Consider the following 21,861-nt stretch of genomic DNA (forward strand, 5'->3'; position numbering starts at 1 on the left):
AACATTGCAAGTCTTCATCATCCATGATTTTCTTTTCCCCTTTGAAAAAACAGAGAAAATATGCGTTTTCTGCGTCCATGTCGTCGTCATTGCACACGTTATAAACCTCAGAAGTTGATCCATGATGGGAAAATGTCCAACTCATGGCACATTCTATTCGCATGCACATCATGTGAGCTGGAAGGTGCAACCGCTAGTATGAGAAGTCACAAGATAGATTGGTGGTTATAGGGGTGTAAGTGGGTGAGCCGCGAACCCACTTATATATTAAAATAAGCGGGTTCACGGCTTATTTTAGCCTATAAGTAAGTTTCGCGGGTTAGCCACTTACACCCCTACTTATATTGGTTTTTTTCAAAACACGGTATCAATGTACGCTTAAATAAACAATCATTTATAGTAAATTTGATGGTCATATTGTTTCTTTTTCTCTAAAGCACAATCCCAGCGGGCATGCGCGCGTAGAATCTCATATATACACATGCGCACACTGCTCAGTATGAGCAGCTCCAGCTTCGAGAGATTAGACCGGTGATTTTGAGATTGTTGAAAGTTACCAAAGATATTTAAATATCAACAGACATATTATCTAATATTGAAATAATAACTAGCTGTAAATGTGAACAGTTATACTAAATCGGTAAAATACTTGAATCTAGGTGGACAAATTCTACTCCAAGAACCTAACTAATTCAGCTAGTCGTTCACAGTTATGTTTGTTTCTGATCTCAATGATTGGTTGATGGCCGTTTGAATTACTTTTCTAGTTGCATTGCGGCAAATATATACTCAATATTGAATATGCTGGATACTATTTTTTTTCTGTAAATCTATTGCTCCCTCCGTTTGAAAATATGTGGAGTATTTTATTTTTGTTAGGATAAGACTTTGGTCAATGATTACTCTACTAATTTTTTTATAAATTAATTATATTTACATTCATATTAAAAATACGTATGATTATAATTATATATTATATAAGTGATATTATAATAGAGTAATTATTGGTAAGAATCTTCTCCTATAATAAAACAGAATACGTCTCAGAGACAGAGGGAATAATAGATCGAGTACTAAATTTATGAGGTGTGTGTAAATTAAACAGCCTGAAAAAATTCAACGGAGTGAAGATAGCATTTATTTGGTTGGTGATCCTAAGGTCAAAGATTCTCAATTTCCATCCAGTAAAGATCATGTGTGCAAACTAATTACTATCTCCGTTTCAGGCTATAAGATTTTTTTTAGTATTACACACATTCATATAGATGTTAATAAATTTAGGCACACATATATGTCTAGATTCATTAACATATATATGAATATAGACAATGCTAAAAAGTCTTATAATATGAAACGGAGGAAATAGTGTCTAGCTACCACACTCAGCGTCCAAGGCCCTGTTTAGATCCTCCAAAATGGCAAAAGTTTTGCCATTTTGTAGTATTTTTTGCCATTTTGGATCTAAACACTAGTAGCAAAAGTTGGCAATTTGGCATTTGCTAGTCCATAGTAGCAAATTGTGCCAAAAAGTGCTTTGGGACCACTCCCACTCTCTTTCTCTCTCACTTTAGTGCTAGAATGGTAAAACTTTAACATGCATCTAAACACCAACTAGTACTTTTACAATGCCAAAACTTTTGTCACCAAAACTTTTGTCATTCCAAATGGATCTAAACATGCCCTAATTAATTTTAAATGGAACAACACAATATATGCGTGTAACCATGCATGGATGGATGGTATATTTCTCGCTGCGTAGAATGATCCATTTCCTGTTATTGTCATTGCCCACGTCTACATAAAGACATACAGAAACCTGATTTGTATGGGTACGATAATTTATACTTTAATTAAAGTGTGTATATATACCAGTTAATTTATATTGAAGTTGACTACGTTACGTGTCAATGGATATAGACGACTTCAAATTTGCCTGCCGTACACGTGTTCCATTCAGGAGAAACACCTAAAATTTGTTTTTTGTGTTTCAAAATTATTCTTAAATTGGACGTAATTATCTTGCAGTATATAATATCGTGTTTTGTTTCATCCTTCACATTACATGTAGTAGGCAAAAGTGTGGTAAAACCACAGTTGCGATGAACCAAACTACACTTGCTTAATGGCATGCCTAACTTTTGTCATGGCATTTTTTTTCCATTGGCGTTTTTAAATCTTACATTTCTTGTGTGTTTTCTAGCTATGGGTGCCATCGATTTCTTGAACATGATTTAATTCATGTTTCCTCCATTTTCTATTAGCTGGTGGCATTGACTACTACCTTCTTCTTTTCTGAATGAGCGAAAGTTAATTAATTTCATACTTATATATGTTAGTATGCTTCGATAATATTATGCATGAAATGCTTTTAGTTATTTGTAATTTATTTTTTCTACAAACCAAAGGTTAACGTTTGCGAATGAATAATCATGCTGCTAAGAGTATATATTCACTAATAATGTATATCTTTTTAGGGAAACTAATAATGTATATTTGATATATCTATATATTATAGGCGGTGCAATAATATAAGTAAAGAAATAACTTTTGAGCTCCACATGTACTATTATACTAAATAATTTTGATATATCTATATATTAGGCGGTGCAATAATATAAGTAAAGAAATAACTTTTGAGCTCCACATGTACTATTATACTAAATAATTTTGATATATCTATATATTAGGCGGTGCAATAATATAAGTAAAGAAATAACTTATGTTTTCTTATTCAACATAATATCAGTAAAGATATAGGACTAAATTTTACAAAATAATTTTGGCTACATATGAATCCAGGACCTTTCTCTTTTTTTTTCTTTGGAGGTGACGTTAGCTAAACTAACACCTATCTCGAACAGGCTAGATCTAAGCGTATGCATGCATTGAATTGAGGTATATGAAGTGCATGTGCGTTGACTGTATATCTAGGTGCTTTGTACTAGTGAGGATTATTATTTATTAATTACTACTAGCAATTAAATTAAATAATACTCGCTGCATTGTTTGACTTTTGCATCATATCCACCGTACACACTGCTGTACTTGGTCGTCCATGCACCGATGCACGGCACGATTACCCTGCAGGAAGAATACAAATACGACTAATCCTCTACTTGTTTAGAAGGCTTAATTAAAATGGCACTGGTCAATCATGATCAAATGCGTGTCAATGCATGGTTATCAAAGTCAATTTGTTATTTATCAAAGTCAATCTGGTAGCCAAGAGAAGGGTTAATTAAATTTGTCCAAAGTACTCGTCATTTACTTGTATAAATTGTCCAAAGTACTCTTCATTTACTTAAGAAAAAAAACTCAATTTGTTAATCTGGTAGCCAAGAGAAGGGTTAATTATTTTCCTGAGATACTAGCTTAAACACCCATGTTTTACAAGGAATAGGTTGAATATATGTTTTTTTCCCTTTCTTAAGCTTGGAAATGAACAATCCGCATGAATTAATCACTCTTAATTAAGTGAAATCCATATATTAGGTGGTATAATAGGAGTAGATGGCAGCAAATTTATCACTCACCAGCATCACTTAAGGTTTTTTTTTAAAAAAAAGAAGAGTATAGATATGTGTTGTCTTCTGAGAGATCGCATCTGATACTATACTTTTTTTTATCAGGAGAATATATGTTTTGTACGTGTGGTGTATGCAACATGATTTGTACAAGTAAATGACGAGTACTTTGGACAATTTAATTATATTCCATTTTGGCCAAACTAAAATCTCTTGTCCAGGATCTAGCTAAGGTTGATAGAGCATCTATATTATTACTGTGATCCAAAGATATTGCCTTATCAATCAGTGTACTAGGACCCTTTCAATCAATTGAAGTGACGACCAAAATTTGCGTGTTCACATATCTCATGCCCCTTCGTATTTTAACAGATAACATTATCTTTTAAACATATTTTAGCAATTCATCTTATTTAAAAAATTTATACAAATATATAAGATATAAAATCATGCTTAAAGTACTTTAAGTGATAAAACAATTCATAACAAAATAAATTATAATTATGTAAATTTTTTGAATAAGATAAATGGTTAAACGTGTGACAAAAAGTCAACGACATTATCTATTAGAAACTAGAGTTAGTATTCTATATATATATTTTCTTTTCTTGTGGTTTAATCTAAAGTAGAGAATTGATCTCCCGTTTTAATTATATGATACTGTTGATATTTGACATAATTTTGATCATTTGTTCTATTAAAAATATTCAATACATTAGTAAATATATATATAAGCTTGTGCTTAAAATACCTTTAAATAATAATATAAATCACAACAGATAAATTAATGCAAATGTAAATAAGTCGAATGGTTGGTCGGATGTAGTATGTCGTAAACAGCATATGGGTGCATGCTTTTTGAAAATTAAGAAAATCTTTTGCAATGCAACATATTCCTGTTGGGAATATTATTGCTGAACTGCAATTCTGATTATGTCTCCTTCTAGGAATTAAGGCATAGCATCTTCCTAGTTCCGACCATCACGTCACAATGAGCCAGGTACGTACATGTTTCGTTTGGAACAGCGCTGCTAAAGAGGAACAGTTAATATCAAACATTATTTAATAAAACTAACAAAATATTTTAAGTAATCTAAATAATAACGATAGGATAAATCATATCCTATTTTAATAATTGTACTCCTATTTTAATAATCTAGGGCTATAGATTTACAACTAATATGTATTTTTTTAGCGTATAAATTTTAGGGCGCAACACGGGTGTGTGAGCTCAGTGTGGTTGTGTACATGTGGGTGCAACGACCAGGGATAACATGACCATATTATCCTGTCCGAGTGTCCGGTCGGGGTGAACATAGCAACCCTGGCCTGTTGGCTACGTTCTTCCCCTTCTTTTTCAACTTATCTCTCGTTATTCTCGTATGTACATTTTCCAAACTATTCTACGGTGTGTATTTTAAAAAAAAGTTCTATAGAAAAGTTGCTTTAAAAATCATATGAATCAATTTTTCAACTTTTAAACTAATACTTAATTAATTATATGCTAAGAAGTGTAGTTATATGTGGCGGAGAGGAGGGTTCCCTAACCAACCCCTCCTTCCAAACACAGCTTAACAACGCCCTGCGTTCGAGAGTCTAGGTTGGGAACTCTCTTGTCTCGATTTTCACGCGCACGCTTTTCAAACTGCTATTTCGGTGTGTTTTTGTAAAAAGTTTCTATACTAAAGTTGTTTAAAAAAATCATATTGTTCCATTTTTGAAAAAAATAGCTAATACTTAATTAATCACACGCTAATGGATCGCTCCGTTTTCCATGCTGGAGGCAAGCTTTCCGAACCCGGACACTGGCAAGCAGCCTAAGAGCTTAACGAGGTAAAGTGCTCCCATGGGACTCTGCTGATGACCGGTTTGACCGTGTCAACTAAGAGAGACTAGTAATATGCCCGTACTAACGCTACGGTTATATTTTGTAATGAAAATCAAGATATACTAAGGTAATATGAAAAAGAATTATTATATTGTTGCTAATTAGATACCAATGAGAAAACTCAAATTGCAACTTTTTTTTGAATGTTTGAAAACAATCTAATTCCTTATGCGCTTAGGAATACAAACTAAACTTATTGCGTAGAAGTAATACAAACCAAACTTCATATTACAAGCAAAAGCATTTTTATTATTTTATAAACTATATTAATCACAGGAGACAAATCATACCTACATACCGAAAGAGCCAAATCAGTCCATGGTGAATTAAAGGCTTGTTCACTTTGATGCTCAAATTAACCATACCAAATTTGATAATGCTAAATTTTTTTGCGCATTTTGGTATTACCAAATTTTACGTAGTGTTTTAAGAGAGAAAGCTTCTAGAAATACCAAAATTTGGTAAGTAGCAATGTTTGAAGCCCTCAGTATGTCTAGTTTGTTGTTAGTATTTGCAACAAATCATCTTACATGAGGAATGTACTCATTATAACATTTTAGAGGTTTTGTAGTTTATTTTTTTTATTTAAGGAGACCTCATTCAGCTGTGCGAAAGCAAATTTTTTAACATGGGCTTGTTGGGCTTTTGACATGGGCTGGGAAAGAAAAAAAAAAGAAGAGACAGCCCATTAATTCTCACATACTTATTGGGCCTTTTGCGTGCGTGGTTGCCTCACTGACATGTGGGGCCTCGTCGACGCCAAGCTAATCCGCGTCTCCACCGCGATGCACCGCTTCGCCTCCGCCTCCTCCCTCCCGCCGCCGGCGCCGGCGACGGCGGCGGCCGCGGCGGCGCAGGCTGCGGCTCTCAGGTTCGGCTCCGCCGCCACCACTCGTGTCCCCCGAGCGCTAGCCCTGACCGCCTCCACTTGCCCATGGCACCGCCGACACCTCTGCTCCTCCTCCTCCTCCTCCTCGTCGGCGGCGGCTGCGGCTGCTACGGCGGCGGCGGTGGAGGAGGCGCGGCAGGGGCGGAAGCAGCTGGGCGCGACGACGCAGCTCTACGAGTACCTCCTCGCCAACGTCCGCGAGCACCCGGTGCGTGTCTCCCTCCCTCCGCTCTCTGCTTGGTTCGTCTCGAGCAAATTTTGCCGCCATTTTGGGGTGCGGAATTCGCGTCATGCTCTCTTGCCAATGTGTGCTTCCGTTTTATCCCGTGCTGGAAAAATGCATCAGGTTCTCAAGGAGCTTCGTGAGGAGACGGCGGCCATGAGAGGGAGCCAAATGCAGGTGCGTGCCATGGATAAACTTGGCTACTCTTCTTAGAGAGCTCATTTACCATTTTCCCCTATAAAATTAGTCCTAATCTTTTTCAAGGTAACATTGGTCCAATGAAGCCACTTCATACATGATTACTTTTATTTCTGAAAGTGCAATGATACTGTTTAGAGATGTTTCGGAAATCAGTTACAATATATACACTCTCAGCTGGTTTCTTTGTCTTGTTAGGTTTCACCTGCGCAGGCTCAGCTTCTAGCAATGCTTGCGCAAATTCTTGGGGCTCAACGATGCATTGAAGTCGGAGTCTATACAGTATGTGATCTGACCTAGTGTTTGTTACTTTGTTTTGTATTATAAATTATTCATATTTCCACTCTAGGTAAGTAAAAACGCAACATTAGAAAGTTATTGTTTCTTGTCAGAACCAAAGCATGATGGTTGATCAAAATGAGAAATAAACTCCAGCTGGTTAACAATATATTTGTGAGAACTCGTGTATCTGTTGTTTTCCCTGGAAACTATACCATAATAAGCAAGCACTACAACGTTTGAATCCTATATGCAACAAGCCTTCTGGTAGTACTGAGGCTTGATTCTTGCATATGTTTTCCTTTCATCATCAAGCAGTCTTTCCTGTCTGGTACAATAATAAATTAATAATCCACACGGTACATGTTATCTCAAGTGCTACAAATTGCAATCAAAACCTTGTGAATTAGCTACTTTTGTAGAAAGCCACTGATTTCTGCAAATTCAATAACTTCATTATAGCATTCGTTTAATCTTTGCACAGGGATATTCGTCGTTAGCTGTAGCACTAGCTCTTCCTGAATCAGGTCGTTTGGTTGCTTGTGAGAGGGATGAAAGATGCCTAGAAGTTGCCAAGAAATACTATCAGCGCTCTGGTGTTGCACACAAGGTGATCGCCTCTTTTTGCTTGATGGGTTCTGGATCATGATGAATTTCTTGGGCTGATCTATCACCTAATTCCTTAGGTTGATGTCAAACATGCTTTAGCTGCGGATTCCCTAAAGTTACTAATTGATGGTGGTGAGGTTAACAGGTACAGTAATTTTATTGTGGTATAATCCATCATTGAACATCTTAGTTGGTCTAACAAATCTTGTCTCTTCTACCTTTTCTAGTTATGACTTTGCATTCGTTGATGCAGACAAGAGAATGTATGAGGAGTATTATGAACTTCTACTTAAGCTAGTAAGATTACATAGAACCCTTTCTTGCTTATAGCAATTGTGGTCTGTCAACTGTCATCAATGATCATAACTTTTTTATAACATTATAGAAGATTTGCTGCAAGTTTTATGATCCTATTTATAAGTTCCATGTATGTAGCAACCATAACTTACATGTTTTGATTATAATCTGTATGTTGAGCATTATGTTTTGTTGTGTTGCAGGTAAGAGTTGGTGGTTTGATTGTAATAGACAATGTCCTTTGGTATGGTAGAGTTGCTGATCCACTAGTGAGTCTTTTTTCCCTTTTTTAGTTTTGACATGACATAGAAGCTATATGGTAGAAAGTGGATCACTCTTTCCTGATTTTTTAGGAAATTATCTGGCACATTTTTCCTTAGGTGAATGATCGAAAGACAATTAGTATAAGGAACTTCAACAAGAAACTTCTGGAGGATAATCGTGTCAGCATCAGCATGGTCTCTTTCTCTCACCACCTCTCATATTTTTTTATCTATCGCCTAGATTTGTCATTACTTGCAAGTGTTTACTGCAAAGACTTAGAAAATTATTTATATGCCTGCACAAGTATATTGACCGTTAAAGCTTGTGAAGAGAACTCAGTCCTGGCACTGATGTGTAGCAGTACCGCAGTGAAGCGCAATACATATCCCAAGTCTGGAAGTTTTATTTGCCTAATGTTGTGGCATATTTGAGCCAGGATCACATATACCATGAATGTGTTTAGTCCTATTTGCTATCTTTTTAATTATCAATTTGCTCCAAAATCTATATAACTCCTTTTATCCGAACTTTCTTTTGAGCACCATGTTCAGTTTTTTGTACAACTTCAGTGAGAAGAAAACAGTATGATGCAAGTGACAACCATAATATTTGTTACTTGATTTTCATGTGATATACTTATACCATGGTTCCATGGAGACAGTACCCCATGCCTTCTAATTTTATCACTTCTCTGACTCTATTTTTTTAGTTGACAATGGTACTATGTTTTCTTGGGAGACTTGCAGGTGCCAATCGGGGACGGGATGACAATTTGTCGGAAGCTAGTAGATACCTGACTGAACAACATACTCTTTCTAGATATGGATTTTGGGCGTGTGCCTTTTTGGCTTCTCGCGACATTATCTTCAAAGGGTATCTATAGAAGGATGCAGGTAATGATGTTCGTGGCCTTTTGTGATTCTGTTAAGTTTGGGATATGGAGGTTCTGTCTCGGAATGAGGGGGCAACAATACTAGTGGCTTCATTCAGGCGGTACTTGTTACTAATTCTTTAAGTCCGGGGTTAAATCCCTAAGTCTGACCTTAATTGGTTGTACTTGGCAATGGATTTCTTTCTTTCTTGAAGGCATTGTCTGGAGTTCACAGAATTTCCCTAGGTGAAAACCTATGGTCTGATCTTAGTTGATTGGAACATGACAATGATGACGCGTGCACGCGTCATTTCCTCATTGGAGGCATTGTTTTAAAGGGAGTCCGTATGATAGTCTAAGTGTTGTTTTGGTGGAGATAAGAGATGAAGATTACTTGTGGTTGTAGTTCGCTGTGGCACGGTTGTAATAGTTGTGTCGCTTTTTTTCCTTTTCTTTTATAATATTGATAGGCTGTGTGCATCCTAGCTATGCAGAGGCCGAGGGTGGTCTTAGAAAAATTGTATCCTCTCGATGTAATTGTTTAAGATCAATAAAACTCTCTTTATCTAAAAAAAGTTAACTTCCCCTGGCCGGAATCAAGCTCTCAGAGATCAAGCTGCTTTCAGCCAATTGGGTAAAAAAGATGACAGCTGAGATACACACCTCTTGTGACATCGCACATATCCATAGATGATAGATGCAGTAAGTTGTGTATGCCCAAGGTAGTACTAACTGCCATGGAGGCATAGACGGAACCAAAAGTTATATCAGATGCCTGTTGTTGTATCGAGGAACAAAAGTACTGGCAAGGCTGTTTTTTTGTCCAAATGCACTTGGAACTGAGCCTGCCAAATGAAAGCTATAGCTTCAAGCCCTGTAGCAACAGAAGCAGATGTATTGGGGGTATTGCATGTCCTTGTGATCAGATGAACAAGTCAATGAACTGTTTATCGATTGCTTCATTGCTTGAGGGCAGTTTACTTTTCCATTGCAATTGATTGATTTTTTGTTTAATAGGGATCAGTACATGGATCCAATTGTTAAAAAAAATGTATTTGTGTTTAGGCAACTGCCCCTTAATAAAAGGGGCAGTTCCTTAATTTCCAAAAAGATTATGTGATCCAGTATTTGTCTCTAATACTCATTGACGTTTAGGCGCTAGATGCACATGTCAGAGCAGGTATAATAACAAACTATAAGCCAGCTATAAAGACATTTCGAGAAGATCAAAGAGGAGAGATAGGAGTAGCGGGCTACAGATTTGTAGACACAATGTGTGTATGATAAGTGTAGTATAGATAACTATTGTATAAAGAGGTGATAAAATTAGTAGGCATGGCGTACTGTCTCCATGGAAAAAAATATTTGTTGAAAAAAAATATTCACATTTTGTTTAGAATAAGTCAAGCTTGTAGACTTTGACTGTGATGTTATGTTGTTTATTTGTTTTGTTTCTTGCTTGTGTTTTCTTCCCATCTTTTATTGGATCAATTTGCAATGGACTGACTTTGAATTCTTCTTGAAAACTTGATTTCTTTCAAGTCTTGCTCAAGTCAAGTTGAGCTGGACTTGCGTTCATACCACACTTGAATTCTTGATTGCCATGAATTTCAACCCTCTCTAATGACAGTCAGACATGTCAGAGTTTGATGAATTCACACCACTGTTAATTTGACAACAAAATTTATTAATATAGAATCACACAATAAAAAAGTGTATTAATATAGGAGGGATCAAAACAATCAGTTGGTGTAGCTATCTTGACTTGAGTAATACAATGGCAGTGGATATATCCCAACAAAATACCCAAAAAAATGCAAGAGAAGTTATGTTTTTGTTGCTTTTCAAAGTTAACAAATGTTGTATACTTGTATATTCTTAATTTTTTTCCATGATCGAAAAGTTTATAAAACCATAGTACCGTGATAGTATTTCTGATAATTACCTCCCATATAATTTAAAATACATTACACTAAGGTACAAATTATACATGATAATGTTGTCATGCATACGGCAATTGAACCTTTTATGTGAAATTTCTGTATAATAAATATTAGGAGTATTATATTCCTATGTTCCAAACAAACAGTAGGCCTATAGAAATGGAACTATGTTTGAGGTAAGGTTTGCAGTTTTTTGTGCCATGAATGCCGAGCACCATGAATGATCTTTAGTAATATAATGATCCGTTTACCTCTTGAGAACCTCAACTGGTTTCTTGAACCGAGGTTAGGGATGTGCTATGGGTCTATGTCTATTTCAAAACGTATGTTAGGAAGTGCATTACGGATGTAAGAATATGTGGCGCGTGTTTAGGGTATCCACAACACGAAGCAAAAGTAGTCCATAGGCAATATTATATTCCATTCAGCTACCTATTACTTTTGTGCAACTAGTCCATATAGAGAAAATAACAAAAGGTATCCATAAGCATATATGGACTACCTATATGGAATAAATAATATTATCTATCTATATTTCTCTCTCATCTCCTAATGCTATCTTGTATCTATATACATTGTGAAGATTGCTATAGTTAAAATCTCTTTTTTAGTCCTATCTATATGGATCACTTCACGAACTATAGTGGTGTGTGCACACGTCTGTAATCCAAAAAAAAAAGGACAGCATGACTCAAGAAATAGACGATAATTAGTTTAGGGTGTGTTCGATACTCACCATTTTCAACTTCGGCTACCTCATTTTTCATACACTTTACAAACTATAAAACGGTGCGTATTTTATAAAAATAAATATATAGAAAAGTTTCTTTAAAATTTTTATTAATTCATTTTTAAGTTTTTTAAAATTAATTTTAAATTAATCGTACGCTAATGAGTCGTTTCATTTTGCTGGTGTGTACGAGGGATTAGTTCCCAACTTGCACTATCGACCACAGTCTTAATTACTGTTGATAAGCTGACCCTCTCGTCGGCAGCAGTAATTTATAGGCTGCCGCTGCACTCACTTCCTCTCTCAACAGTCAAGAACGCTTCCTCTCTCAACAACAAGAAGAAGAGAGGTAAGCACTAAGCAGCAGTATGTATCTTGCTTTCAAGGTTATTTTTCTATGCCATTCATTTCTGTCTTGGTATTGTTGTTCCAAGAACAAGATGACCAACACCTCCTTCTGGGAATTAGTATAGTTGTACAGTTGTACTGAAACAAGTAAATAGAAATGACGAGAGAGAGAGAGTGTGTGTGTTAGTGTATTAGAATGTACAGATAGTTCAGGATGGAAGAATCCATGTTGTAATTTTGATGGTGTACAGCGAATTAGCAACACATGTTTCCCACTGTTTTTTGTGCACATACCTATTTCATGGTGAGCTGTACAAGATCAATTAGGTTGAGCATTTGACAGTCACAAGGTTGTTAGTTCTTCTAAAGAATTTGTGTTCCTTGCCATCCTTCTGCCTCATTCTGGCATTACTGTCTTGGGATCCAACCTTTGGTCCTTTGTTCAAACGTTCTATTGTCATCGATGTTGATACAGTTGTTTGTCTCATCAAGATAATAGTCACACCCAAAACTGTTTTATTTAAAGGGATCCACTTTTTGTCAGATGATGAATGCTAGCTATATGGTAGTGAATAATGGAAGAACTTCTATCAAGGAAAAATAATGAACAGTCTCCTTACTGTTTTTATTGCAACCAGTCCCCTTCATGCTCACTTCCTTTTTAGCTACAATTCATTTTTAAACAAATTACTCTGTTAGCGGGTATCTATAAGTGATACCATGTGTATTTAGTGGGCAAATAATAAAGTATTCTGATTTTAATTCTTTTTCTACAATTAAATCATGGAATACATACTATTTGTATGTGGCAGTGATGGAAGAAATTAAAAATCCAGTACTTCTGACACATATTACAGTGTGATTCATGCTTTTTTTTTTGGGTATGGTTCTATCACTTCTCTAGAGGTATATTTATCTACACTGTTTTTGTTCCAAAATATCACTATTTCAATTTGAGAATCTCAAATTTCATAAAACCTGTACCAGTTCAGCTAAAACAAGATGGCAGAAGGCGTGGTATTCGCTGCTCTATGCAAAATTGGATCTGTCTTGGCATCATCTGCAAGCATAACATTAGGTGGACGTTTAGATGCAAACTTGACAATAATAAATGAGATTGAGAGTCGAATAAAACAGATCGAAGTTGAGCTCAAGTTGATGCAAGCATTCCTGCGCCAAGCGCAAAAACAAGAAGGCTATAGCGAGCCCACTGAAGTCTACCTGCAGGAAGTAAGAAAAGCAGCTTTTGAAATTGAGGACATCATCGATGAGTTTCTTTACCTGTCTGTTAAGCACAAGAACAGGTTTTTCAATGGGGAGTTCATGAGTTACTTCCGTAAACTCGGTAAAACTTCTTGGCACAAAATTGCTAGAGAGCTGAAGGATTCGCAATGTCACCTTCAGAATCTCCGGAATTTGTGGGTGCAGTATGAGATTCAGCTTCCAAATGGCAATAGAGTTTCAACCGATGTGGAGGATCACCGGCTTCCGCATCATCTTTCTTACCCAGCTGATGAGATGGTGGGTGTTGAACAAGAAAGAACAATGATGATGAACTGGTTAAAAACATGTTCGACATCGGTTATCACTGTCTGGGGTATGGGAGGATCTGGGAAAACCACTCTTGCCAATAGTATCTATGAAGATGAGAGAATCAAGAATCAGTTTGATTGCCATATTTGGATCACAGTGTCTCAGAAGTTCAACGCTTCTGACATCATGAGGAAGATGGTACGTCACATGTTGCAACGGTGTTCACCCAACATTGATAGCATCGATGGTAGAGACCTGGTAGAAATCCTGAAGAGAACATTAGAACATAGAAAGATTTTGCTTGTACTAGATGATGTATGGAGCACAGATGTTTGGATGGACCTGGCAAGTACAGTTGAGAGAAGCAACAACAATGGAAATAAGGTCGTAATAACGACTCGGATCAAAGATGTCGCTTCTTTGGCAAGCGAAGATCAGGTTCTTCAGCTGCAAAAGCTGAATGATGCAGATTCTTGGTGTCTCTTTTGCAGGTGGGCATTCAAGAACCGCATTGATAGATCTTGTCCTCAAGAACTAGAGTCATTGGGGAGAGAGATCATGGTCAAGTGTGATGGTTTGCCATTAGCAATTGTGGTTGTGGGTAACATGCTCTCATTCAAGAAACAAGATATGGAAGAGTGGAGCAAGTGCAATGATCAGCTAACCTGGGAATTACGCGACAGATTGCGCGACCAGGAGTTGAGTTCAGTGATGAAGATTCTGAAACTGAGTTATAAGAACTTACCGAGCCACCTAAAGAATGCATTTGTGTTCTGCAGCATCTTTCCAGAGGATTACATGATAACAAAGAAAAGGCTGGTCAGACTATGGGTTGCAGAGGGCCTCATTAAGCCGGAAAAGAGAAGAACAGTAGAAGAAGTCGCCGAGGAGTACCTGAATGAGCTGATAGACCGATGCCTGCTACAGGTTGTGGAGAGGAAGCACTTCAGAAAGGTGAAGGAATTCCAGATGCATGACATTGTGAGGGAGCTGGCCATTTCCATATCAGAGGACGAGACCTTCTGCATGACACATAGTAAATCGCACCCCGGTGAACCCGAATACAGGTGCCGTCGTTTGTCGATACATGAGCACAATGACAGGATCAAGTCGGTTTCAGATCCTTCTCGACTCCGCTCGCTCTACCATTTCGATGTAACCTGTTCTTCTTTTCCATCTGTGGGTACACCAAGAAGTGCAAGGTATCTGAATGTTCTGGAGCTGCAGGATGTTCCTATCACAGTTCTGCCAGAAGAATTGTCAGGCTTATTTAACTTACGGTACCTCGGTTTGAGAAGAACAAAGATCAAGCAGTTGCCACAATCAGTCGACAAGCTGTTCAATCTCCAAACACTTGATGTTTACCTTACAAATGTAGACAAGTTGCCAACTGGGATCGCCAAGCTGAAGAGGTTAAGGCACCTTCTTGCAGGAAAGTTGAGTGCTCCACTGTATTGCGGCATTGTTGAGAAGTCCAGAGGTGTTCAAGCTCCAAAGGTGGTGTGGGAGTCTATGGAGCTGCAAACTCTTAAGGGTGTTCTTGCAAACCTAAATCTTGTGGAAAATTTGGGACACATGACTCAACTGAGGACATTGGCGATCGAAGATGTCGGAGAAGAACACTATCCCAAGCTCTTTGCATCCATCAGCAAAATGCGCTCTCTACGCACACTGAAAGTTCTTTCAGCTGAAGGTAATCAAGGTCTGAACTTTGAAGCACTGAGCTTACCACCACAGAATTTACGCAAACTCCATCTTACCGGAAGGTTTCACCATGCTGTGATGGAATCCAATTTCTTTCAGACAGTTGGAGCTAAACTGGAGAAGCTGTATCTCACAGGAAGTAAGACGAACATTGATCCATTGATCTCCATCTCCTGCCTCTCCAACCTGAAAGTGCTCCAGATCGGAGATGCATACGACGGAGCAAGCTTCGTCTTCCAGAGCGGATGGTTCCCCAAGCTCCACACACTCATCATGTGCAACTTGTTGCACATCAATTCGATGATCATGGAGCAGCAGACGTTGCAGAACCTCCAGTGGCTTGCACTGGTCAACTTCCCTGAGCTCAAGGAGGTGCCTCATGGCATTGAGCTTCTCTTGTCACTGCAGAATTTGATGCTGGTGAACATGCATGATGAGTTCATGGAGCGTATACAGGGTGAGGACAAGGAGAGAGTCCAGCACATCTCCACTGTCAGGTTCTTGGACAGGAGCAGAGGCATGGAGAAACGCCTGTTTCAAGAGTCATAAATATATATACAGGTGAGTTTGATTCGATCAGCATTATGCTTATCTTTATCCCCAATATGAAGTTGCAAGTTAGTGAAATTTGAAAAAAGAAAAAAGAAAAAAGAAAATGAATTCTGCTTGTGCCAGATTATATCTTCTGCATGTGTTAGTTCTTGCATATATATTAGATTTCCTTGAGAATCATACAGGTTTTTATTCATCTGCAAACTTAAGATATTTAAAGGTGACAAAGAGGAACACTTCTATAACCAAAAGGTTAACTGATTAATTGCACTCTTATCTCCTTTCTTGGTTGGAACTTGAAAACTTAATATGTGAATGTCGTTACCTTTCTTTCATTTTGAATAGGCCAAGAAGATCCATTGGGCACAATGAGCAGGCTAATGGATAGATGTTTGAATGATGATGAAACTGTAAGCTATAGGAGAACTGATCATATTTTATGTATCATCTTATCTTTGTCCGTGTAAACTCTAAATCCAACAAAGGTGATCGATGCTGGCATGTGTAACTACGGCGGTTTGGGTGTACCGAATCTGGAGCTTATGGGTATAGCTCTTCGTTCCAGGTGGACATGGTTGCAACGGACCTCCTCAAGCAAACCTTGGCAGGGGCTAGCCATTCCGGGGTCGCAAAAGGAAAGGAACTTCGTTGCAGCCTCTACCATCTGTCAATTAAGAGACGGACAAACTATCCTCTTCTGGGAAGATAGCTGGTTGCAAGAGGGTTGCATTCGGTCCTTTGCTCCGAACATCTATGATAAAATTCCACCACGCGTGCGCCGGTGTCGGACGGTGGCTGAGGCACTAACAGGTCGCCAATGGATCAAAGACATCCGAGGAGCACTTGGGATCCAACCTATTCTAGAATATCTAAAGCTTTGGTCGCTTGTCCAAATGGTGGATCTTGATCCTACTACTCCTGATTCAATCATCTGGAAATGGGAGAGTTCGGGCCAATACAGCTCAAAATCTGCCTATAAGGCCTTGTTTTTTGGTCGTGTCACCTTCCTTTCCACCCCAATTTGGAAGTCACTCGCTCCGCCTCGATGCCGCTTCTTCTTGTGGTTGGTCGCAATGAACAGATGCTGGACTGCTGACCGTCTGCGCAGTCGAGGGTTGCCACACCCGGATCGTTGTGTTCGTTGCGATCAGTAGGAGGAAAGCATTGATCACATCTTGGTAGCATGCCCTGAATCGAGACAATTATGGTGGTGGACGCTTCAGGCGATAAGGAGGCCGAACTGCTTACCTGTCAATGAGCCATCCTTCCACAATTGGCTCTGTGAGAGCCAAATGAAGATTGGGGAGCGGCATCGTCGAGGCTTCGACACTGTCGTGACACTGGTGGCTTAGACAATTTGGAAGGAACGGAACAACCGAATCTTCAATCAACAACAAAGGTCTTGGACCGAAGTGGTGAAAGCAATGGCGGAGGAGGCCATGCTTTAGAAGTCAGCTAATCACGGGATCCCCGCTGTTTGGCCTTTACGAGGTCGTGGTAGCCAAATTTAGCGCGAGATATTCCTATAGTTTTCCATAGCGTCCTGTATCGGTCCCCTGCTTGTTTTCCTTTTATCTTTGTAAATAACTTTTATTTCTCTTAATGGAAAAAATGCGCTCCTTGCGTATTCCCGAAAAAAAAATGCTGGCATGTGTAAGCACGGTCAGAATAGCTTAATTATACATTTTTGTAAGTTGTCAGTGTTGATTTTTGTTTGTGTGCGACAATGTGAATCCTGTAGGAGTAATCTCTTGAATGAAAAACAACAGTGCCAGCTAATTATGTTTTTATCACATAATGAATCATTCAGTTATGGAAAACCTGCTTTCTAGAGTCTAGACATTAACTTGCTACCTCAAATGATATAAGCCAATGAAATCAAAAGCAGGTAAAGCTAGCCGAATTTCATTTTTTGCATCAAGTTAATGGCCTTTGCTCAAACAGCTTTTCATTGTTCTGTATAACTCAACGAACAACGATCTCACTTTAATCCCTGTTATGAGTGATTGGCACTCCTAAAAAGCCTAACAAATCCTTGGATTTCAACAAATTTAACTGCAATTATCAGCAACGCAGTTGTGAGGAGCCTGGTTCTCCATCAAGCTCCTAGGACGATGACTTCTTTTTTTGGCTGGTGAATATGTGGCCTGAAAGGTTTTTAGAACAGAAGGTAAAGTTATCAACAATAGGGAGTATGACTGAACCAACCAAACAGAAGAGATGTTCAGCTTAAACATACTTTGCCTGTCTTTTGGTAGGCTACAATATGTAGTGTGCAATCTGGCATGATCATTCAGTGATGCTGTAACCTAGTGGATCAGCAACTTTCACATAGAACACCCTAACCTGCCACTTATCCAGCTTCTCAGCACGGATGTTGCAGATAACGCCGTCATCAAGGAAGACAAGAATCGCAGTCCACCTTCCAAGAAAGACCTGGTCACATTGAGAATATCAGAATTTTGCATGGTTCAGAATGTTCAAGTATCATATCAATTTTGTGTGGTTCGAACCTATGGTATAAAACACATTCTATAAGGAATTTGTTATAGATCAACAGTACAAGCATAACATATAGCTATGCAAGAGGTCAAGCTGTCAGTATGAAAGACGGATACAGTGGTAAATAAGGAAACCGGGTGATCTATAATTAGCACTAAAGAGCACCGATATACTTATGATATATTTTTAAAGTTGCGACCTTCAATGTTATAGAACTACTATTGCCATGGTAAAATGAAGTAATGAGCTGATAAGCAACATTTTGTTTACTGTGCTCATACAAGGGCAGATAAATATTTGATATATGGACTATGAGTTTTTTCTCTTCTCGCATACCTTCACAAGAAAACCCTGCATCTCTGAATTAGCTGTTCTGTTAGCAATCCGCAGCTCAAATAACAGAGTACTTTCCAGTTTGGGCAGAACCAGGAAGGTTCAGAGCATGATTGGCACAATCCTCAAGGACACGTTTCAATTCTGATTTCGCCTTCTTGACAGATAATTCAGTGGGTCCCTCTATGAACAGGTACAGCTTGCGCTCATTTGCACCAACAATTTTTCCTTGAGGAATAAATGTCCCCCTTGTAGTGATTGCAGCTTCAGTCCAATCCTGAATAGGACCCAAAGTCTCTTTGTGAGTGATCTTCCAGCGTGCATTTTGTGGGAAATCATTAATGTCAAGTTCAACCTCATAATGTTCTGGGACTACATGTGCCTGTATCCGTGCTAAATTTTGCTGAATGTTCAATGCAGCCTGAAGTGCACGTGCCGTGGCCTCATTATTTGGAGCATTGGCTACGACAGGTATAGAAAGTAAGGACCCTGCATTGGTGCTTTGTACTTGCTGATTGGCATTACTAGCAGCCTTGGCTGCAGCCAAAGTAGCGGCAGCTTGGGCAGCAGCAATAGCTTGTGCTGCAAGGTCACCCCCCGCCTTACGAACCCCTCCTTCCTCATCAGAATCCGAATCTGACTTATCCTCCTCATATCCATATTCCCTTGCCTGAGCCTTCTTTGCAGATCTCCGAGCTTCATCCTCTTCTTCATTGAACTTGAAACCACTTCCACCATACCCTGTTCCATGGGCCTGTTCTGTTCCTTGCTTCACTTTTGCCATGAAACGATCAGCTAGGCCTTTAAGGTCCTGTGGAACAGCCTGTTCAGAAAGCTCCAGAGCCTTGGCAAGATCTGGTGCATACCGCTCCTCTTCGTCAGAAATAAAAGTCACAGCAAAGCCCTTCCTACCAGCATGACCAGTTCGTCCAACACGATGAACATAGTCCTCATAATGGTTAGGGACATCATAATTCACAACCAGCTCAAGCTACTTCACATCTAATTCACAACCAGCAATCAGCAAGTTGCATACGTTGCTCTTGAAATCAGCAAGAGTTGATTCACGGTCAGTCTGATCTTTCCCACCATGTAAAGATAAGCATGGATATCCACGCTGAAACAAGTCTTTAAGTAGAGAATCACATTTATCTTGTGAGTGGACAAAAACAAGAATTTTGCCTCTATCAAACCACTCTCCAAGCAACTCCAACAGCCTCAAGAACCTCTCATTTTCTGGCCGCACCTCAACCAGTTGTGTGATATCTTTGTTGACGACACTCCTCCCACCCACCTGGATCTCAACAGGCTTTGTCAGCACCTTACGTGCCAGTATCTCCACCTGCCGTGGAAAAATGGCTGAGAAAAGAACAGTCTGCCTATCTGGGCGGGTATTCTGAACTATCCGAGTAATCTGAGGCTCAAAGCCCATATCAAACATCCTATCAGCTTCATCCATCACCAAGAATGTAACTCTCCGAAGGTTAGTAATCTTTCCACTGCTGGTGCAAAGGATATCGATCATCCTGCCCGGTGTACAAACAACAATTTCAGCGCCCCTCTTTAGTTCACTGATCTGCTGGGCAACACCTGAACCTCCATAGATAGCTACACAGTTGATGCCAAGCGACTTCGCGAACTTCTTAATGTCTGAATGTATCTGCACCACGAGCTCTCTGGTAGGAGCCATAATGAGCCCAATAGGGCCATCTCCAGGCACAACAGGCGGCTGGTCTTTGACATGCCTGAGCATTGGCAGGACAAACGCTAGAGTCTTGCCCGATCCAGTCTTTGCAATTCCTATACAATCACGCCCACTCATTATGATTGGTAATGCCTGTGCCTGTATAGGCATCGGCTTCTCAAAACCAAGCTTCTTGATGGTGTCAAGGAGCTTGCTGGTCAGCCCACTCTGCACCCATGTTTTTATTGGCTTGGGCACATCTTTCCCATGTACCTTGAGCTCCAGATTTTTCCTGTAGGTAGCCACTTCCTCTCCTGTCATCATTGTGATATCCTTCACCTCAATGTACAAATTCTTCCGGAATGGCTGGTACTCAATTTTGGAATGGTCAACAATAGCCAGCTTTTCTACCTTCGTCTTCTTGACACGTTTCATGAACTCCTCATCATCCTCATCTTTCGATCCACCCTCATCGTCGTCGTCGTCATCATAATCAGAGTCCGAATCATCCCCTTGCATAATTCTCCCCATTGCCTTCTTTTGCCCTTTCTTATCACCATTACTCACAGCATCCTTTGCACTTTTACCATTCTTATCACCCATGTTGGAAGCAGGCATGCTCTCCATTGATGCCACAGCCGTCTCCAGCTTTGCGACCTCCGGCAACACCATGGAGCTCATGAATGCATCGAGCGGATCAATCTCATCCTCCTCCATAGGAGCAGCAACATTTGCATCATTCACCTCACTCGGCAAATCGGCAGTGATGCCACCGTCATCTTCTGCATTTTGGCTATCCTCCTTGTATCCCTCCTCATCAGACTCCTCACCATCCAGAGTCCACTTCTTCCCGGCATTGGAATCGCCGTCGGCCCCAGCGGCCGCGGCAGGAGTGCCAGCACCGGCCGCCGCCTCCTGCTCGCGGCGCTTCGCCTCCTCCTCCTCCAACCGCTTCTGCTCCTGCCACTCCTTGACACGGCGGCGGCGGAGCTCCATCTCCTCGTCGAGCCGCTTCTTCTCCTCCTCAATCATCTTCTGACGCCGCCTCTCGGACTCCTCCTCATCCACCACCACCACCACCTCCTCCTCCTCCATGGCAGCCGCCGCCTCCGGCTCCGCGTCGCCGCGGTGGTGGTGGTGGTGCGAGGACCGGCGGCGGCGCTTGCGGTGGCGGTCCTCATCTTCCCCCTCTCCCTCCTCCTCCTCCTACGCCCCATGCCTCCTCGACCGCGACGACTCCTCGCGCCGCCGCGCCCGCTCCTTCTCCTTGTCGCGCTCCCGCGCCTTGCGCTCCTCGCGATCGCGCTCCTTCTCCCTGTGGTGGCGATCGCGGTCGCGGTCACGCTCGCCGTCCTTGTCGTCGCGGTGGTGGTGGTGGTGGTGGTGGCGAGAGGAGGAGGGGCGCTCGCGGTCGGGGTCCTTGTCCTTGTCGCGGCGGTGGTGCTTGGAGGTGGTGGCCTGTCACAGCGGTTGTCTGATGAGCAACAATC

General features: G+C 40.1%; 4 protein-coding genes across 5 annotated transcripts; 2 read left to right on the plus strand and 2 right to left on the minus strand.

Moving 5' to 3' along the window:
- The first annotated feature begins 6,146 nt into the window (after nucleotides 1–6,146).
- On the plus strand, nucleotides 6,147–9,617 carry LOC4344681 (uncharacterized). 2 transcript variants are annotated; one of them, XR_001547916.3, is made up of 9 exons: nucleotides 6,147–6,509; nucleotides 6,648–6,701; nucleotides 6,921–7,004; nucleotides 7,486–7,611; nucleotides 7,688–7,755; nucleotides 7,838–7,907; nucleotides 8,111–8,176; nucleotides 8,261–8,365; nucleotides 8,918–9,617. XR_001547916.3 is itself a non-coding variant. In XM_015792848.3 (9 exons), exons 1-9 carry the CDS (start codon nucleotides 6,153–6,155, stop codon nucleotides 8,966–8,968), a joined length of 954 nt encoding a protein of 317 aa, XP_015648334.2. In that variant the 5' UTR covers nucleotides 6,147–6,152; the 3' UTR covers nucleotides 8,969–9,617. The 2 variants fall into 2 exon arrangements, 1 of the variants encoding a protein (XP_015648334.2); XM_015792848.3 differs by having other exon boundaries at nucleotides 8,288–8,365.
- Nucleotides 9,618–13,065: 3,448 nt separating this feature from the next.
- LOC107277214 (disease resistance protein RPM1) lies at nucleotides 13,066–15,849 on the plus strand. Its single transcript, XM_015793599.3, has one exon. It carries the CDS (start codon nucleotides 13,066–13,068, stop codon nucleotides 15,847–15,849), a length of 2,784 nt encoding a protein of 927 aa, XP_015649085.1.
- A 1,876-nt stretch (nucleotides 15,850–17,725) lies between these two features.
- Nucleotides 17,726–21,861, minus strand: LOC4344682 (DEAD-box ATP-dependent RNA helicase 45). The gene is made up of 3 exons (XM_026019882.2): nucleotides 18,691–21,861; nucleotides 18,092–18,288; nucleotides 17,726–17,999 (listed from the first exon to the last, which is right to left on the minus strand). The coding sequence occupies exon 1, from the start codon at nucleotides 21,464–21,466 to the stop codon at nucleotides 19,679–19,681; it is 1,788 nt and encodes a 595-aa protein (XP_025875667.2). The 5' UTR covers nucleotides 21,467–21,861; the 3' UTR covers nucleotides 17,726–17,999; nucleotides 18,092–18,288; nucleotides 18,691–19,678.
- On the minus strand, nucleotides 18,142–19,641 carry LOC136351412 (DEAD-box ATP-dependent RNA helicase 45-like). Its single transcript, XM_066303500.1, has 3 exons — nucleotides 19,600–19,641; nucleotides 18,755–19,510; nucleotides 18,142–18,288 (listed from the first exon to the last, which is right to left on the minus strand). The coding sequence occupies exons 1-3, from the start codon at nucleotides 19,639–19,641 to the stop codon at nucleotides 18,142–18,144; spliced, it is 945 nt and encodes a 314-aa protein (XP_066159597.1).

Source organism: Oryza sativa, chromosome 8 (assembly GCF_034140825.1).
Source record: "Oryza sativa Japonica Group chromosome 8, ASM3414082v1".
Lineage (NCBI taxonomy): Eukaryota > Viridiplantae > Streptophyta > Magnoliopsida > Poales > Poaceae > Oryza > Oryza sativa.

Coding starts and splice junctions, on each gene's coding strand:
- LOC107277214 (XM_015793599.3), top strand. CDS start 13,066: ATGGCAGAAGGCGTGGTATTCGCTGCTCTATGCAAAATTGGATCTGTC.
- LOC136351412 (XM_066303500.1), bottom strand. CDS start 19,641: ATGAGGACTATGTTCATCGTGTTGGACGAACTGGTCATGCTG. Junction 19,511..19,599: donor TGGACGAACTGGTCATGCTG/GTAGGAAGGGCT, acceptor CTTTCTGAACAG/GCTGTTCCACAGGACCTTAA. Junction 18,289..18,754: donor CCCAAACTGGAAAGTACTCT/GTTATTTGAGCT, acceptor CAATGTGACCAG/GTCTTTCTTGGAAGGTGGAC.
- LOC4344682 (XM_026019882.2), bottom strand. CDS start 21,466: ATGGAGGAGGAGGAGGTGGTGGTGGTGGTGGATGAGGAGGAGTCCGAG.
- LOC4344681 (XM_015792848.3), top strand. CDS start 6,153: ATGTGGGGCCTCGTCGACGCCAAGCTAATCCGCGTCTCCACCGCGATG. Junction 6,510..6,647: donor CCAACGTCCGCGAGCACCCG/GTGCGTGTCTCC, acceptor AAAATGCATCAG/GTTCTCAAGGAGCTTCGTGA. Junction 7,005..7,485: donor TTGAAGTCGGAGTCTATACA/GTATGTGATCTG, acceptor ATCTTTGCACAG/GGATATTCGTCGTTAGCTGT.